Here is a 20097-nt window from a genome sequence, read left to right as displayed (position 1 = left end):
AAATAAATAAATACAGTATGGGGATGAGGTAGTTGGATGGGCTATATTACAGATGGGCTATGTACAGGTGCAGTGATCTGTGAGCTGCTCTGACAGCTGGTGCTTAAAGCTGGAGAGGGAGATATGAGTCTCCAGCTTCAGTTATTTTTGCAGTTCGTTCCAGTCATTGGCAGCAGAGAACTGGAAGGAAAGGCGGCCAAAGGAGGAATTCGCTTTGGGGGTGACAAGTGAGATATACCTGCTGGAGCGCATGCTACGGGTGGGTGCTGCTGTAGCCTACAGCTACAGGCCACATAGAGTTGCCAGGATAGAGCCTACAGCTACAGGCCACATAGAGTTGCCAGGATAGAGCTTACAGCTACACGCCCCATAGAGTTGCCAGGATAGAGCCTACAGCTACAGGCAACATAGAGTTGCCAGGCTGGAGCTTACAGCTACAGGCCCCAGAGAGTTGCCAGGATAGAGCTTACAGCTACAGGCCCCATAGAGTTGCCAGGATAGAGCCTACAGCTACAGGCCACATAGAGTTGCCAGGCTGGAGCTTACAGCTACAGGCCCCATAGAGTTGCCAGGATAGAGCTTACAGCTACAGGCCACATAGAGTTGCCAGGATAGAGCCTACAGCTACAGGCCCCATAGAGTTGCCAGGCTGGAGCTTACAGCTACAGGCCCCATAGAGTTGACAGGATAGAGCCTACAGCTACAGGCCCCATGGAGTTGCCAGGATAGAGCTTACAGCTACAGGCCCCATAGAGTTGCCAGGATAGAGCTTACAGCTACAGGCCCCATAGAGTTGCCAGGATAGAGTCTACAGCTACAGGCCCCATAGAGTTCCCAGGATAGAGCTTACAGCTACAGGCCCCATAGAGTTGCCAGGATAGAGTCTACAGCTACAGGCCCCATAGAGTTCCCAGGATAGAGCCTACAGCTACAGGCCCCATAGAGTTGCCAGGATAGAGCCTACAGCTACAGGCCCCATAGAGTTGCCAGGATAGAGCCTACAGCTACAGGCCCCATAGAGTTGCCAGGATAGAGCCTACAGCTACAGGCCACATAGAGTTGCCAGGATAGAGCTTACAGCTACAGGCCCCATAGAGTTGCCAGGATAGAGCCTACAGCTACAGGCCCCATAGAGTTGCCAGGATAGAGCCTACAGCTACAGGCCCCATAGAGTTGCCAGGATAGAGCCTACAGCTACAGGCCCCATAGAGTTGCCAGGATAGAGCCTACAGCTACAGGCCCCATAGAGTTGCCAGGATAGAGCCAACAGCTACAGGCCCCAGAGAGTTGCCAGGATAGATCCTACAGCTACAAGCCCCATAGAGTTGCCAGGATAGAGCCTACAGCTACAGGCCCCATAGAGTTGCCAGGATAGAGCCTACAGCTACAAGCCCCATAGAGTTGCCAGGATAGAGCTGTATGTTCTGTTTGTCAGTGTGTCCAAAATCCTTGATGGAGTGTCTTGTCCTTTCAATATTGTTAACATGTTTATCATTATGATTGACTCAATCGCTGTGCTTTTGAAACGACAGAACTTTGGCACATATATAGATCAAGGTCGTCTCAGCAGGTGTGTTGAAGTTCAGCTTGAGGATACAGGGGGAGGGGAGGGGAGGCTCTCTGACACACTTCTTTTCTACAATGTGCATCACTACATTAGAGCTTTTACTCTACTAATATTAGATTGTTTGATTTTCTTGTCATCTGGTGCCCATTCCACCATAATGAGACCCCACTCTCATTTAGCATGTCTATTCAATAGAGCTATGAAACTATCCTCCTGGCCTCCTCACACACACACAATCCTTCACAGATCATCTAACTGCATTCCCATCGCCAGTCTCAGGCAGCTGGCCCATTTCCATCTAATAGTCAGACTAATCGCCAAGGGAGGAATTACCACTAAATTAAGGACTAAACAAATGTTCTAGTTTATTGACGGCTGTAAATGGATGAGCCAAGCTGAGGCTATCCTCCCTATTGTGTTGTCAATATTTGTTGAATTTTGTGCTGCTCCATACCACTTAAATTAGATTTTATGGGCATTGATTGAGGGAGTTTGATGAAATAGCATATTCTGAGGAAATACACTGTGTTTAAAGTCATCCTCCATTCTAATTTTCACCTCATTTAAAACCTGATTTACTTAACAAAAGGTTGTCCAAGTATGAGGGGGGGGGGGGGCTTTCCACTTTTGTTCTATATTACTTCCCTACCGACGACATCACATCTGACCATCAAACCAACTATTTGAATGCCCTCCTCCCTGAAGTTTGTCTAAAAAAAAAATATTTTTTTCTCATTGTTTTTACCCTTTAGTGTGTGTACTTTACTGTATACTATATCGCTTTTCAACAGAAAAAGTTCTAAATTCGCTGGAGGACATCTTTAAGCATGGGTCTGTTGACTCAGTCTCTGATGTTAATTGGAAAATAATAGCAGTGGGGTAGAGAGGAATTGATCTAATCTGCGTCATATTTTTCTGTGCTGTCTTATCATGTACTTTGTACTTGAAGCATTTATGCACATCATTAGATCAAAACAATATTGTGTATTTGTCTCACACTTCCCTTGTGAATAGAGTATGACATCAACATTTATCTAATCTGCAGATCATTAGCCATCACAAACAATGAAGACATGAACCACACAAAGTTCTATTCGTTTCACTTTTGGAAATTGTATAGTAATTTCCGGGTGCAGTAAAGTAAAGCATGTATTAAATAAACACTGACAATGGTTCTATTTTAGTAGCAGGTCATGTAACCTGGGCACAGGAGGTTGGTGGCACCTTAATTGGGGAGGACAGGGCCGTGGTAATGGCTGGAGCGGAAGAGGTGTAATGGTATCAAATACATGGTTTCCATGTGTTTGATGCCATTTCATTCGCTCCATTCCAGCCATTATTATGAGCAGTCCTCCCTTCAGCAGCCTCCTGTGAACTTGGGCAATGCCATGACTGGCGTTTCCCCTAAACCAGTCACCCATGCAATGTTGGGCTATTCATTTCCTAAACAGTCTGGTAAAACCAGACAATGTATAATCAATTATCTAACAAAAGTGTTTACAGTGTTAAATTATTTTCAATTTGCTTCAGTCCACTGAGCATGCTACAGTTTGTGCAGGCTATCCAGCCAAATCAAGCCTGGCTGCAACAGTCCAAATAAAATCGATGCGACACTGATAGATTGATCTTGTGAGGCTAGAGCTCTGGGAGGTCGTGAGCAGATGTGACGGGGTAAGAGAGCCACGGGTTGACTGGGTTTACACAGTGTGGGTGTACTGTGACAAGATGTCACCAACAGGACATTTCTTTCATGAAGTTCAGTTTTTGTAAAGGGAAAACCTTCCATTTTTCACTGTCAGCCATGCTTTTATTTGCAAACCGTTTTACTGTGGATATAGATACTTTTGTACCCGTTTCTTCCAGCATCTTCAAAAGGTCCTTTGCTGTTGTTCTGGGATTCATTTGCACTTTTCGCACCAAAGTACGTTCATCTCTAGAAGACAGAACACGTCTCCTTCCTGAGCGGTATGACGGCTGCGTGGTCCCATGGTGTTTATACTTGCGTACTATTGTTTGTACAGATGAAAGTGGTACCTTCAGGCCTTTGGAAATTGCTCCCAAGGATGAACCAGACCTTTAGATGTCTACAATTTTTCTTCTGAGGTCTTGGCTGATTTCTTTTGATTTTCCCATGATGTCAAGCAAAGAGGCTCTGAGTTTGAAGGTAGGCCTTGAAATACATCCAACAAGTACACCTCCAATTGACTCAAATGATGTCAATTAGCCTATCAGAAGCTTCTAAAGCCATGACATAATTTTCTGGAATTTTCCAAGCTGTTTAAAGGCACAGTCAACTTAGCGTATGTAAACTTCTGACCCACTGGAATTGTGATACAGTGAATTTTAAGTTAAATTATCTGTCTGTAAACAATTGTTGGAAAAATGACTTGTGTCATGCACAAAGTAGATGTCCTAACCGACTTGCCAAAACTATAGTGTGTTAACAAGAAATTTGTGGAGTGGTTGAAAAACAAGTTTTAATGACTCCACCTAAGTGTATGTTAACTTCCGACTTCAACTGTACATCATATAGTCATCAATGAAATTGCCTAAATATTCAGAGTTTTAATACTCATTAAATATTCAGACATGCTGATGCTGTTGGATGGGATGACAAGATAAAGAATCAAGATGCCTTCTGACCTGTCACTAGTCCTGCTGCTGCCAGACGGTGCTATTATTCCTTGCGTCTTTTGGCATTTGCCTATGGCCACTCTCCGCTGGGCGTAAAAATCTAATGTTTCTGGGTTTAAGCGATTAGTGATGTACAGGTCAGCTGTTTGTTCACCCGCAATTGCTAATAACCCTCCTGCAACTGCCTGACTATATGTGATAAAGTGAAAATCTAAAGCCCGCACCGGACCCAAACCCGCAAATATAAAAATGCTCTGTAGCTTACAGTCAGAGATTTTAGAACGATTTTTTGACAAGGGGTGTGTGGGGTAAACAGTGGTGTAAAGTACTTTAAAGTACTACTTACTTCGTTTTTTGCAGTATCTGTACTTTACTTTGTGATTCATTACTTTTACTTCACTATATTCCTAAAAAGAATTATGTACTTCTTACTCCATACATTTTCCCTGACGCCCAAAAGTACTTGTTACATTTTGACAGAAAAATGGTCCAATTCACGCACTTATCAAGAGATCATCCCTGGTCATCCCTACTGCCTCTGATCTGGCGGACTACCTAAACACAAATGCTTCATTTTTAAATTAATGTCTGAGTGTTGGAGTGTGCCCCTGGCTATCCGTAAATAAAAAAATATTTACAAATTGTGCCATCCGGTTGGCATAATATAAAGAATTTGAAATGATTCATACTTTTACTTTTGATACTTAGGTATATGTTTGCAATTCCATGTACTTTTGATACTTAAGTATATTTAAAACCAAACACTTTAGACTTTTACTCTAGTATTTTACTGGATGACTTTCACTTTTACTTGAGTCATTTTCTATTAAGGTATCTTTACTTTTACTGAAGTATGACATTTGAATACTTTTTCCACCACTTGGGATAAAAATATATACAGTACCAGTCAACATTTTGGACACACCTACTCATTCAAGGGTTTTTCTTTATTTTTACTATTTTCTACATTGTAGAATAATAGTGAAGACATCAAAACTATGAAATAACACATATGGAATCATGTAGTAACCAAAAAACCTTGCCACAACACAACTGATTGGCTCAAATGCATTAAGAAGGAAAGAAATTCCACAAATTAATGTTGAAATGCATTCCAGATGACTACCTCATGAAGCTGGTTGAGAGAATGCCAAGAGTGTCCAAAGCTGTCATCAAGGCAAAGGGTGGCTACTTTGAAGAATCTCAAATAAAATATATATTTTGATTTGTTTAACACTTTTTCGGTTACTAGATATGTGTTGTTTCATAGTTTTGATGTCTTCACTATTATTCTTCTGTCATGAATCCCGCTTCCTGAGTCTGTGTTCTGCCTGAGCTGCCTGTTTTCTGTTTTGGAGTTGTTTCTGAACACACCCTGTCTGGTTGCCGGGCGACGAAGCTAGGTGGGAGATCTCTCAATTACCCGCACCTGCATCTCATCAGCCATCTGCACACCTGGTCCTGATCATCACCTCTTCTCTTCATAAGCTCTGACCTGACATCCATTCCCTCCCGGATTGTTAGCGATGAACAGTATGTTGTGTCAGCGTATCAGCCTCAAGTCACTCGAGTTAGTTTTGTTGTTCTGTACTTTTTACCTGTTACTCACCTCCGTTTACTCTGTCTACAGTCATTCTCCCGGAACATTCACCCCCCCTGCCTGGTCATCGGTGGCTTCTGTGACATCATTGGATCTGCCTATTTACTCTCATCAACTCACCTCCGCTGCCGCTCCGTCTCCTGGATTATTCTGTTTTCACCTTGACTCTGTAAATAAATACTCACCTTCATTTTACTCACCTTGTCCTGGTCGGCTTCTGGGTTCTGCTTTAGAGAATCGTGACATCTTCAATGTAGAAAATAGTAAAAAATAAAGAAAACCCCTTGAATGTGTCCAAACTTTTGACTGGCACTGTATTTTTATTAAGTAATTTATACTGAACAAACAAATGTAAAGTAATGGTGGCATGTTTCATGAACTGAAATAAAAGATCCCAGAAATTGTCCATATGTACAAAAAGCTTTTGTGCACAAATGTGTTTACATCCCTGTTAGTGAGCAATTCTCCTTTGCCAAAATAATCCATCCACCTGACAGGTGTGGCATATCAAGAAGCGGATTAAACGGCATGATCATTACACAGGTGCACTTTGTGCTGGGGACAGTAAAATGCTATTCTGAAATGTGTAGTTTAGTCACACAACACAATGCTACAAATGTCTGAAGTTTTGAGGGAGCATGCAATTGGCATGCTGACTGCAGGAATGTCCACCGGAGCTGTTGCCAGAGAATTTAATGTTAATTTCTCTACCATAAAACACCTCCAACGTCATATGAGATACGTTGTTTTAGAAATTTTGGAAGTACGTCCAATTGGCCTCACAACCGCAGACCACAACATTTTGGTAGGCTATTTGTTAATAAACTTGTCTCTAATTAAATGCAGCTTCTCTTCTGTCATTACTTGTTGCCCTAGAAGACTAAATAAACCCTTGCTCATCAGATACTATGTTATAGCCTAGCCCACATCGACAGAATGAATCGGGGGGCATATAATACGAACGTTTAGCAACCCAAAGGTTTCGAGTTCGAATCTCGTCAACGCGAACATCTAGCAACCCAATGGTTTCAAGTTCCAATCTCATCACAGACAACTTTAGCTAATTAGCAACTTTGCAACTACTTACTACTTTTCAGCTACTTTGCAACTACTTAGCATGTTAGCTAACCCTTCCCCTAATGCGAACATCTAGAAACTCAAAGGTTGCGTGTTCCAATATCATCACTGACAACTTTAGCATTTTAGCAACTTTGCATCTACTTACTACTTTTTAGCTGCTTTGCAAATTTGTAACATATAATACAAATTGTAATTCTTAAGAGGATAACGTATCATATGAAATGGATGATGGACATCCACAAATGAATACATACAATATGAAACGTACCATGTCATACTAATTGGAGTATGTCAGATTTACGTACAGAATGATACGAAATCATTTGAGATAAGGTTGCTTGTGACTGTTGAATTTGTATAGTGCCTCACAATCATCACACATAACATTGTTCTGGCACGCCCATCTCTTTATTTTCAACTCTCCATTTTGTAGCATTTCTCTTATTGAATGAAACTCTGACATTGTCCTTTTTGCCTCATTGGTTGGACGTTAACTATTTGTGCCCAAGTTCCCAAAAGCATTTGGCAATTGCTGTGTATTTGACGATTGTCTACAGTTACACCCTAAAGCTTGAGCTTAAGCACTAATGCCAAATAAAAAATAAAGGAGAAAAAAATGAAGGCCCTAGACATGCATTGCACAAGAATGATACATTTATGGATTTTTTTATGCATTGTTTTCTCTTTATTCAACCTGCATGTGCATCACCACCAGGGATACAGTCAAAACCCAGAGGTGCCTTATGGCTATTATAAACTGGTTACCTACATAATTAGGGCAGTAAAAATAAATGTTTTGTCATACCAGTGGTATACGGTCAGTTGTCAGCCAATCAGTATTCAGGGCTCGAACCACCCAGTTTATAATTATAACTAAACATTGATATATCGTGATGGAGAATCTGGGGTAAATTACAGTACAGTATTTTCAACCTATATTTAGTTTCTCCGTAAAAACGAATGTGGGGACACCCCGCTCAAGCGTCTTTTTAGGTATTTTCTAAACCTGCTAAATTAGGTTAGCCAATAGCAAATGACAAAATACATAAAGAATAACTGCGCCATTTGTCGGCTGCATGGCTACTATGTCACTAGCCACTACTGGAGCTAGAAGTCAGCACAACTGGAGGCTAGATCAAACTGTCCACTCTTCAGACTGGAGCAAGGGGAGTTGGCAGGATAGATGTATTTCGCTTAATAACGTTGTTGTTTTTTACGAAAATTGTGCTTCGTGCAAAATAATGTGATATTACTGTTTGCATGATCGAACCCTATCGCCACGTCGACATGGAACACAAATAATGTATTCGTTTTCTACACGGAGCTCTTTTATTGCAACACCAGCGTCTACATATGTCAATAACGGTAAATAAAAGTGTTTTGGGCATTATCCGACTGTTTACTATTTATTTGTCCACATGTTATAATCTCATTGTCGGGGTATTAAAGAGAACATGTGCCCAGTGATGATAAGTTTGCTTGTGGAAGAGCCATACAGTATTTCATTAGATATCTGATCCACTCAAACAATATTTGGGGATTGGAGTCTTTTTTTCTTGCTCTTACCGGACTCGAGGTTCAGGGGTCTCGCTCCGTGAAAATATCTGTCTCTTCGAATTTAACTCAGTGACATCATGTCACACGAGAGGAATGATATGGAAAATGGTGGTTTTAATAGAAGTCTTGTGTATTCATTAGAGTTAACAGGTAGCAAAGGTTTTGAAGGTAGGCAGCCCCCAGCTAGCTAAGTGTATGGTTATAACATTAGTGGTTTTCAGACCAGATTGATTGTGCACTGTACCTTTTGATTGGGTCTAACAGTTCTCTCTATTTCACAGCACTAGTCTATGGCAGAACTGTGGTCAGCTATCTCTGCTGCTTTGCCTGTGACGGAGGCAGAATTTCCACTTGACTTCAGTGAAAAAGTTGAGCCCAGTGTGGTAGATGTGCTGAAACGTTGCAGGCAGCAGCTGTACACCGGGAGCGGTCGATGGAGGCAAAACGCTCAGATCATCTTGGACTTTTCCTGGGAGAAGCTCAACACAGGAACGTGGCGTGATGTGGACAAGGAGTGGAGGTGTTTGTATTCATATGGCTGCCTGTTCAAAGTAGCTGCCCTATGCCGTGATGATGCCTCACCAGCTACAGTGCAGGAGGCCATACGGACATGTGACTTGGGCCTGCTCATGGGGGCAGCCATCATGGACAATATTTTACAAACCTTTGTAAAGATCCTGCAAAATGAAATCAGGAAGAGGCACTCCAATGAGGAGAATCTTAGTGAAGGAGTTAGTGCTAAGGTGGATTTCATATCTTATACTGTGTATGTTGTGGCCTGTTGCTTTCTAACCAGTCAATGTGAGCCTGTGTCATATCCCATTTGTTCTTTCTCATAATTTTCTTAAAGGCTAGTAGGCTATTTTATTTTGCTTTGCATATTCTTCAAGTCAAATTGTGTGTTAGTTTATGCTATGTTAAATTCTCTTTTCTTCTCAACAGAAAATGAAGGTTGACTGTGTGTCAGTGCCTGTGGTCAAGCAGGCTCTGGCAGTACCAAGGATACACTGTCCATCATTGGAGAGCTTCAAGAAAGATTACTTGGATCCACAAAAGCCAGTCATATTAGAGGGTATCATAGATCACTGGCCAGCCTTCAAAAATCACCCTTGGAGGTACCTTTTTCTTTATTTTGTGTCCTTCTCTAGTCCGTTGCCCTTACCTTCTCATAGTCCCCCAGACACCTGTGTTGATTTGGTTTTCTCCCTTTGCAAAGCATAGAATACCTGCAAACTGTTGCTGGTTGTCGGACTGTACCTGTTGAAGTGGGCTCAAGATATACCGATGAGGAATGGTCACAGACACTCCTTACGGTCAATGAATTCATCGATCGCTATATTGTTGTGAAAGTAAGTACTTCCTCGTGAAAAATATTACCCCAAAAATAAGCCAATGATAGACGCTTTTCACTCAATGCCTATTCCCGCTCTCTCTCACATTAGGACGCATCAAGTTTGGGATATCTTGCTCAGCACCAGCTATTTGATCAGGTTGGTCATTGCCCTGTCCTGTTTTTTACATAACAAATTTGGGTGAGGATGTCAGTGTTGATATATACTAAACAAAAATATAAACACAACATGTAAAGCTATGGTTTCATGAGCTGAAATAAAAGATCCCAGAAATGTTTCACATGCACAAAGAACATATTTCTCTCAAATGTTGTGCAGCAATTTGTTTACATCCCTCTTAGTGAGCATTTCTACTTTGCCAAGATAATCCATCCACCTGACAGATGTGGCATATCAAGAAGCATGATCATTACACAGGTGCACCTTGTCCTGGGGACAAAGGGTCACTCTAAAATGTGCAGTTTTGTCACACAACACAATGCCACAGATGTCTCAAGTTTTGAGGGAATGTGCAATTGGCATGCTGAATGCAGGTATGTCCACCAGAGCTGTTGCCAGAGAATTGAATGTTACTTTCTGTACCATTAGCTGCCTCCAACGTCGTTTTAGGCGTTGTGATACCGGCCACCAGGACAGCTGATGAAACTGAGGAGTATTTCTGTCTGTAATAAAGCCTTTTAGTGGGAAAAACTCATTCTGGTTAGCTGGGCCTTGCTCCCCAGTGGGTGGGCCTATGCCCTCCCAGGTCTACCCATGGCTGCGCCCCTGCCAGTCATGTGAAATCCATAGATTAGGGCCTAATGAATTTTTCATTTGACTGATTTCCTTATATGATCTGTAACTTAGTAAAATTGTTGCATGTTGCGATTATTTTTGTTCACTATAGGACTAAAATACAACAAATGTACATTTTACTGGAAATGTAGGATACAGGCTTCTATAATCCTTGCCTCCATTTTTGTATTGTACAAATTACATTTAAAGCCTACAAGTTTTTCAGTTACAAAAACAGTATTTTGTTCAATGTACTCTTCTCCAAGGTCCCCGAGCTGAAAGACGACATCCGTATCCCTGACTACTGTTGTCTTGGTGAGGGAGAGGAAGATGACATCACGATCAATGCTTGGTTTGGGCCAGGAGGTACAGTGTCCCCCCTTCATCAAGATCCTCAACAGAACTTCCTGGCTCAGGTGAGTCTAACACATCCAGTGAGTAGGATCAGACTCACAGCAATTTGGACCCTGCCAGAGATATGTGTGATACTGTATTTTAGCAATCACAATTTGGTGACTGCATGGTCCCCTATTGTGTAACAGGTGGTTGGAAGAAAGTACATTCGTCTGTATTCCCCTGAGGACACCGAGAAACTCTACCCTCACCAATTGCAGCTCCTACACAACACTAGTCAGGTTAAAATTCAATTTTAAATCTCTTCATGCACCAGGTCTATGATCTTAAAAACAATCTAGCATATAAATGATCTACCTAAACTGTTAGTGCTGCATACTTTGAATGGGAGAAATTAGTAAAGTGTTTGCCATTTAAACAGAAAGCTTTCTTTAATGCAGGTGGAGGTGGAGAGTCCAGACGTGGTGCGATTCCCAGAGTTTGTGAAGGCTCCCTACCTAGAGTGTGTGTTGCAGCCTGGGGAGGTCTTGTTCATCCCAGTCAAACACTGGCATTACGTGCGTTCTTTGGAGCTCAGCTTCTCTGTGAGCTTCTGGTGGTCATGACCCATGATGAGTGATCCAGATTCAGGTTGTTTTTAGTCAGAATTTTGGTTATTGCAGTGGTCTTGTAAAATGCAAGTCCTGTGCTCACGTATCTTGTGACTTAGGTCTGTTTGTTATTTTCTTAAACAATCATTAACATGTCTGTCCTTTCATTGCTTCAGCCCTCTGAGCCTCGCCCACCAAATGGCTTTAAAAACATCTGATTCTATGAACAAATTCATGGTTAAGTGTCAATGGTAATTCAAAAAGGAATAAGGTTGGAAACGAGCCTCAATTTACATAGTTCAACTTACAACGGCGATTCATATTGAAGAATTATGGGAAATCTGCTCAACTCAATTAACTTGAGTAGAGGAAAATAGCCTATCACTATGGCTATTTTACATAATTAAAAGTATCCCACCTCATATCCATGACAAAGGAAAGCCAGTTGTGTTCAATCTATCAACACTTGAATGTGATTATGGCACACATTGAATGCCAAGCTACCTGCATGATTGGCGCTTGCTTCCACTCATTACTAAATTAAATGAAGGAGCAGTTAATGTATGCTCATTTCCTACTGCATATAAAATATGGAGTTGTTACCCATTTAATTTGATAGGGTATGCTTTTTCAAATTAGCATATTTAATTGTTCCCAAATTATTCCTGCAGATACTCAAAGATGAGGTAATGTCCATAATTTATTCAAATGAGGCAGTACTATTCTAATTTAACAACCTAATGAACCACAGGCACAAATTATGTACACACAGCTTCCCATTTAAACTGCCTGAAAGAATGATTGAAGTAGTTGCCACACTTCCCAGAATTGCTCCCATAGAAAGTAACTTAATAAAATTAAGATAATCAAGTTAAGAGGAGTTCACGGGAGACCATTGACGCTTCAATGAAAGTTAGATTCTTTCAGGAGAACATCTAATATTTGATATATAATTATAAAAATGTTTTATCAACATTGAAACTGAAATTGAGTTCTCTACATTTGAATGAAGGCAAAACATTGTACTGAAAGTTCTGACAGCTATACATGCATCCGTGAGGTTATGACCTCTTGGTCCTCCGGGCCTGAGCTGTAGACCGAGGAGTGGGGGTGGGGGCCGTGTTCTCTTTGGCTGCTGACTGAGTCTCGCTCTGAGAGGACGGAGGTCTATACACATCTATAGGGAAGAGAAGGGAAAATGAAATGATATGAATGACTAGATAAGTAAATATTCGTTTTTTCTTCGTCTGAGTCGAAACAGATGAAAGTGATATGTATACACAGACCATTGTACAAACTATGATAGATTGTATAGACTATCATAGTACCACTTGTGTTGCAATTCTTTGATCAGCGTAACATTATTACCTGGGATCTCATGTGGCCAGAAGTCCTCACAGGCAGGGCATCGTGGATCAGTCCTTCCTTTGAAGTATCTGGCGACACAAGGGGTGTGGATTTTGATGCCACATGTAGGATTTTCACACATCTGGCACTGAGAGGTAAAAAGACCAGATTATTACAAAAATGAAGCATGAAACTAAATGCATTGCCTAGAAAGCCAGGCTATATCAGTGGTGTCAATCCCATTTTAAATTCAGTCAACATATTGCGTTACCGTTCATGAGAAGCATATCCAACAAAACAGACATGCAACATTAAACATTCATGTCTACCTTCTAGCAGGTTTGAACAGAGAGCAGAGGACTGAGAAAAGTGAGTTTGGGAATCTGACAAAAAGCAGATGTTACACCAATTTGGATTTGACATGGGGTCCAATTTAGCTAGCAGGAGGAATACATTAGATGCAACTTATTTACTGTAATTTAAATTGAAGTTGTATCACTTTACCTGCAAAGCCACATTGTGACAGATGTGGCAGACCTTGACCTGGTCTTGATACAACATCCGAATATATGGCTCCATCTCCATTATACATCGAGTGGAGAGAGAGTAGTCACCATTTTTCTGAAGAAAAGACAAACACAGATTGCAAGTCAATCAGTGGCACAAGAAAGTGAGTGCACACAAGAAGCAATAACTGCATGCCTAGAATGTGTCTTCAGAGACAGCACCTCATTCAGCCACTTATCCTGAACAAGCCTGTTCAGTACATGTTCCGTTTCTCTTTTCTTTAGCTTCTTTGTCTGGAGGCTGTCGGCACAGTTAAGAATGTCCGTGGAAGAGGCGGTTCCATTGTCAGAGTCCACAATTAGGTCCATCTAAAAAACAAATACAAAAATAAGAACATGCCAGTTGTTACAGAGATATTCAAATGTTATTTAAATCTTAAGTCTTGACAGTCATTTACCATTTACTAAAAACAGCATACTCACTGTTTTTCGGAATAATTCCAACTCGTTGTCTGCATAATCAGTTGACATCCTGGTCACATCAGTTTCAGCCATGTTCACCTGGACAGGAGAAGATGTCAACAGGAAAAATAAGAGCAGTTCATGATGGTAGTAGTAGTAAAAGAGCTTTGTGAATGAATTTGATTAGTGTCACTGACCAAAGCATGGTACTGTAGACCATCCTCCTCAGACATCCCTTTTCTGATCTGCATGAACATGGGCTGCAGCTGGGCATTGATAACCTCGATGAATTCATCGAGTTTATCATGAGCATAGTGTGCTGTATAAAAAGGTGTACATGTGAGTGGCCCTCAACAAAAACATTTTTGCCCAGTTTCTCAGACCTAGATTAAGCCTATTCCTGGACTTAAAGGCACTTTCAATAGAGAATCTCTATTGTGTCTAGAAAACTGGACCTTTGAGTTTAAGGGTTTATCATAGAGACACTTTGCTGACAAAAAATAAACAGTAGAGAACCAGGGGCAAAATAGTATACAGCTATGCTGTTCTTACCACCGTGTGTCTCACAGCAATGCCGGTGGAGAGCCCTTGCCTTGGCACCATCAATGATCCCATTGACCATCATGGTTTGCAGGAACCTTTTATGGCTTTCTCCCAGTGGTCGAGCCATGGTGCAAGGAAAGCCCTAGAAAACATTAAACAACAATTTTGAATAAGCAGCATTTGAGGGTGTGAGATTCCATTGGACCCCACACGATGTGGTTGACCAATAATTGCTAGTGCTTGGGCACACACATCGACAAGCCAATTTGCCTCTTTGCATTATAGGCTGACGTTAGCTCACAGATGAAAGTGGTCAGCTACACTGAACAAAAATATAAACGCAACATGCAAAGTGTTGGTCCCATGTTTCATGAGCTGAAATAAAAGATCCCAGAAATGTTCCATACGCACAAAACTTATCTCTCAAATGTTGTCCCGAAACTTGTTTACATCCCTGTTAGTGAGCATTTCTCCTTTCCCAAGACAATCCAACTGACAAGTGTGACATATCAAGAAGCGGATTAAACAGCATGATCATTACACAGGTGCACCTTGTGCTGGGGACAATAAAAGACCACTCTAAAATATGTAGTTTTGTCACAACACAATGTCACAGATGTCTCAAGTTCTGAGGGAGCGTGCAATTGGCATCCTGACTGCCGGAATGTCCACCTGAGCTTTTGCCAGAGAACGTAATGTTAATTTCTGTACCATAAGCAACTTCCAACGTCGTTTTAGAGAATTTGGCATTACGGCCAACCGGCCTGACAACTGCAGACCACGCGTACAGCATTGTGTGGGCGAGCTGTCAACGTTGTGAACAGTGCTCCATGGTGGATTATGGTATGCGCAGGCATAAGCTACTAACGAGAAACACAATTGCATTTTTATCCATGGCAATTTGAATGCACAGAGATACAGTGATGAGATCCTGAGGCCCATTGTCGTGCCATTCATCCATTGCCTCATGTTTCAGCATGATAACGCACGGCCCCATGTTGCAAGGATTTGTACACAGTTCCTGGAAGCTGGAAATGTCCAAGTTCATCCATGGCCTGCATACTCACCAGACATGTCACCTGTTGAGCACGTTTGGGATGCTCTGGATCGACATCTACAACAGTGTGTTCCAGTTCCCGCCAATAACCAACAACTTCGCACAGCCATTGAAGAGTGGGACAACATTCCACAGGCCACAATCAACAGCCTGATCAACTCTATGCGAAGAAGATGTGTCACGCTGCATGAGGCAAATGGTGGTCACACCAGATACTGACCGGTTTTCTGATCCACGCGCCAACAGATGCACGTCTATTCCCAGTCATGTGAAATCCATTAGATTAGGGCCTAATGAATATATTTAAATTAACTGATTTCCTTATATGAACTGTAATTCAGTAAAATCTTTGAAATTGTTGTGTGTTGCATTTATATTTTTGTTCAGTATAGTTATCTCTAGCTGTCAAACAGTAATGTTAGCTAGCTCCCTCAGGGTGCGTGTGTAGCTCTCCGGTAGTAATAGACAACGCAACTCACACACAAACACCTCATACACACGCAGACTCCTGTACAAAATATTAGGAACACCTTATCTTTTGTCTTACCCATTCACCCTCTGAATGGCACACAAACACAATCCATATATCAATTGTCTCAAGGCTTAAAAATCCTCCCCTTCATCTACACTGATTGAAGTGGATTTAACAAGGGGATCATAGCTTTCACCTGGTCAGTCTATGTCATGGAAAGCGCAGGTGTTCCTGATGTTTTGTACACTCAGTTTTTGTGTATATAGATCTCTCTCTCACACACACGCACACACCGATACTCACAAACACATCCAACGTTGCGAGGAGGTAGCTGGAACCCAATATGGTGACCGGAGTATGGGCGTGTCGAAAGGAAAGGAGTGGGTGTGTCAAAAGCACTCTGCTATAGGTTACACCAAAGACAGAAGAGTATGGTTTAGAAACGCTGTCAGACGGTTTTAATTGAGCAGTGTTGTTTATTTATTTTTCGTTTCTTATCACGCCGCTACCGTACATTTGAGCTACAGTACTGTGAGAGTTTGGACTTTTGTTTTGAAGCCAGACGATGAGTCTTAAGTCGGATTTCACTGTTTTAAGCAAATAATTTTACATTCAGGTAAAAAACTGAAGGCAGTTTATTTTTTATAAAAATTATTGATGATGGGTGTACTGTTGCTTCATGGGTTGTATGTGTGTGCTTACTGTGACTATCACCCTGATATTGGCTACTAGGTAGCTACTTCCCACGCCGTTGCCGGACAGTAGTGCTTGTCAAGCAGGAGCGAAGGGCACTGTGTCCCGGTGTTGTTGCCGTTCATGCCCTTCCTATTGAGTAGTAGACTATGTATGTATCAAGGTGACATCTAGATGGTTATCAATATTAGTTATTTCTTGTGTAGGCTGCTATCAAATATATGTATCACTAACACAAGATACTTCATCTGTGTCGTTTACAGTGGAAGGAAATTAAGAATAGTGGGCAGAACAAGCAAGGAGGTGGGCAAAGCCAAGTACAAGCTAGTGAGATCCTATTAGCGCGTTGTAGCATGTATTTGCATATTTCTGTTAGGGAATGCATCCTCTTGGAAGTGTCTTTGTGCACAAACTCAATTCGACCTTGCACTCCTAAACAACACATTTATATTTTACTTTGGCAAAGCGCCAAGTCTATAAATCTTAATGTACTGTGTTCGTAACAGATTTTTGTTTTGGGAACATAAAAATGTATTGAGATCAGATGTTTTATCGATGAGAACATTTGCAGAATGTCGGCCCAGTTTCACCTTGTTCCATCCTCTCCCACTACCTGCGTTTGGACTTCCTCACTACCACATGTGGTGGTGAGAAAACATTCTAAATGGATGCTTCAGCTTTATAGCCGCTGTGACGTGTCTGGGTTACCCATTCTGGCTGTGCTGCTATCTTACATGAAATAAAAAATGGCCACGTTACCTACCGCCGGCGACAAGACCGTGATACCCAGTAGGAAGCAGGCACGCCGATACAATGCCACGCAAAACGGTCTTGAGTGGCAACAAATCTGCCCAATTAGCTGATTCACTTTCCATAAACCCACTCCTTTTGACACACCCACTCGCCCATACTCCGGTTGTCATATTGGGCTGCAGCTACCCATACTTGAGCAGGAAACACTCTTTTCATGCCACTTCAATAACAATGTGACTTTTTCGTAGCAGCTTAGGTGACTGAGGTTAAGGTTAGGAAGAGTTTGGGGAAATGCTCTCCTAATCTGCTATGAAAATCACTTTGTATCAAAGTGGGCTGAAAAGATTGTGTCCCACACTTGAACGCTGCTGTCCCATGTATAGTTGAAGTTGGAAGTTTACATACACTTAGGTTGGAGTCATTAAAACTCGTTTTTCAACCACTCCACAAATTTCTTGTTGACAAACTATAGTTTTGGCAAGTCGGTTAGGACATCTACTTTGTGCATGACAAGTAATTTTTCCAAAAATTGCTTACAGACAGATTATTTCAGTTAAAATTCACTGTATCACAATTCCAGTGGGTCAGAAGTGTACATACACTCAGTTGACTGTGCCTTTTAAACAGCTTGGAAAATTCCAGAAAATTATGTCATGGCTTTAAAAGCTTCCGATAGGCTAATTGACATAATTTGAGTCAATTGGAGGTGTACCTGTGGATGTATTTCAAGGGCTACCTACAAACGCAGTGCCTCTTTGCTTGACATCAAGGGCAAATCAAAAGAAATCAGCCAAGTCCTCAGAAACAAAAATGTAGTCCACAAGTCTGGTTCATCCTTGGGAGCAATTTCCAAACGCCTGAAGGTACCACGTTCATCTGTACAAACATAAGTACGCAAGTATGATATCAAAGCTACCGTGCATACCTATATAACGTAGGTACATGACGTAATGAGCCACCTAAAATTTTGCGCTACACATGCACACAGCATTCCTAACCTAGCCTGCTGTGTGGCTCAAGCGGTCATTTGAAAGAGTGAAAACATTTCAGCGAGACAACTCAAAGGCGAAATCCATTAAATCCAAGATAATGGAATTCATTCCCCTTGACAATCAAGCGTTCTCTGTCGTGGGTGATGTTGGCTTTCGCCGACTGGTCGAGCACCGGTACACACTACCATGTGCGCTATTTTTCAGATGTTGCCCTCCCGAAGTTTCACAATAATAGCATCACTGCTATTAGCTTCACAACATACAGACTATGGAACGCCGTTTGGGTCTTTGCGTGTCAAAAAAGACACAGTAGCACTGTCAAAGCTGTACAAAAATGTCTGCAAACAAGCAAACACCGGTCACGAACGATGTGTTTACAATACCGCGTTGGTAATAAAGCATCATTTGTTCGACCGAAACTTCTGGGGTAGCTAGCTTTAGCTTGGTAACTAGCTAGCACCAATATAACCAGCCTGAAAACCATGACCTGTAGAAACTGCAGTCATTTTCATTATTCTTAGCAATGATTTGGGAATCCTTGTAAGTAATAGCTAGGTTACCAGTTGTTGTTCGCCTATTGAAATTGAACTTCAGTTCATGAAAATAAATAGCTAGCCAGCTACTTAACCCTGTTGCCCAAAGCTAACGTTATAAGCAGCCAGCTAGTTTCATCTGGCTAGTGATGCTCGACCGGACCGGGTTATGTGTTGTGAAGCTAGCCACAATAAGGATTAGGCACAAGTGGAATTTGAAGTTTGCCTTCAAAATAAAAGTATGTAATTGACAGTGATGCAAATGAATACAAATAGTAGAATCATGTTAACTTGTATTTTGAAGGCTAACCGCAAAGTCCACTATTTTGGCTAATCCTTATTGTGGCTAGCTTCACAGAGATGGTCCGACCACCATGAATCAAATAATTACTGTCTTATAAATTGGGGTTATTTTAGATGATGACACCAAGCTATATAGTTAGCTAGCTAACTATATACCTAATGAAACAGATGTTTTGCTATGTTTTTTGGGAAGAACATTACTTACATAACATAACTCATATCCATGAGCTAGCTATCTTTTATGACCAGCACTGTAGGTGTGCGAGACAACTTTACCAGCATCATAACATACGTATCGATGAATCGTTGTGACATGAAATAAGTGATCGTGTAATCAATGTGTAATAACTACATAAAAAATGTATAAACGCGTTAAATTATTATGTGACGTGCAGTCATATTCAGGTCCTGATTGGTCAACAAGCTTATTTGACACGTCAAAGACCCAAATGGCGTTCCATAGAAATCCTGTTTGAGAATCAAACGACTGAACAAATGAACAACTAAACAGCACAGCAAGTAAGTGAAAGAAATAGGTTTTGGGGACATGCATAAATACCAACAAATAACTTTTTGGTCAGTGTGGCGTGTGTAACCTTTATTTAAATAGGCAAGTCAGTTAAGAACAAATTCTTATTTACACATATGCTGTGCCTTAGACCGCTGCATCCATATGTGTGTGTGTTAACTATTTAACTGTAATAGAATGCTTAAAAGGCCGCTCAAATTTTAAATATCGGTTATCGGTATCGGGTTTTTTTTGCAAGGAAAATATCGGCGCAAACATATGTTTTCATACCCTACATTACTCATCTCATATGTATATACTGTACTCTATACCACCTACTGCATCTTGCCTATGCCATTCAGGCATCACTCATTCATATTTTTATGTACATATTCGTATTCATTCCTTTACATTTGTGTG

The 20097-nt window shown here is 41.2% G+C and overlaps 2 protein-coding genes across 4 annotated transcripts; one reads left to right on the top strand and one right to left on the bottom strand.

Moving 5' to 3' along the window:
* Positions 1–7728: 7728 nt before the first annotated feature.
* On the top strand, positions 7729–11663 carry LOC106601111 (lysine-specific demethylase 8-like). Of its 3 annotated transcripts, none has more exons than XM_045715066.2 (8): positions 7729–7788; positions 8720–9181; positions 9381–9553; positions 9655–9787; positions 9881–9928; positions 10831–10980; positions 11107–11199; positions 11359–11663. In XM_045715066.2, exons 2-8 carry the CDS (start codon positions 8729–8731, stop codon positions 11521–11523), a joined length of 1215 nt encoding a protein of 404 aa, XP_045571022.1. In that variant the 5' UTR covers positions 7729–7788; positions 8720–8728; the 3' UTR covers positions 11524–11663. The 3 variants fall into 3 exon arrangements, with proteins under 3 accessions (XP_045571022.1, XP_014048516.2, XP_045571023.1); XM_014193041.3 differs by lacking the exon at positions 7729–7788 and adding an exon at positions 7825–8246; XM_045715067.2 differs by lacking the exon at positions 7729–7788 and adding an exon at positions 8292–8606.
* A 527-nt stretch (positions 11664–12190) lies between these two features.
* Positions 12191–14502, bottom strand: LOC123724053 (non-structural maintenance of chromosomes element 1 homolog). Its single transcript, XM_045715068.2, has 7 exons — positions 14376–14502; positions 14021–14142; positions 13845–13922; positions 13584–13730; positions 13360–13476; positions 12877–13003; positions 12191–12685 (listed from the first exon to the last, which is right to left on the bottom strand). The coding sequence occupies exons 1-7, from the start codon at positions 14491–14493 to the stop codon at positions 12570–12572; spliced, it is 825 nt and encodes a 274-aa protein (XP_045571024.1). The 5' UTR covers positions 14494–14502; the 3' UTR covers positions 12191–12569.
* Positions 14503–20097: the final 5595 nt, after the last annotated feature.

The sequence above is a fragment of the Salmo salar genome, chromosome 03 (assembly GCF_965601325.2).
Source record: "Salmo salar chromosome 03, fSalSal1, whole genome shotgun sequence".
Taxonomy (NCBI): domain Eukaryota; kingdom Metazoa; phylum Chordata; class Actinopteri; order Salmoniformes; family Salmonidae; genus Salmo; species Salmo salar.
This window is presented reverse-complemented; position numbering and strand designations above follow the sequence as displayed.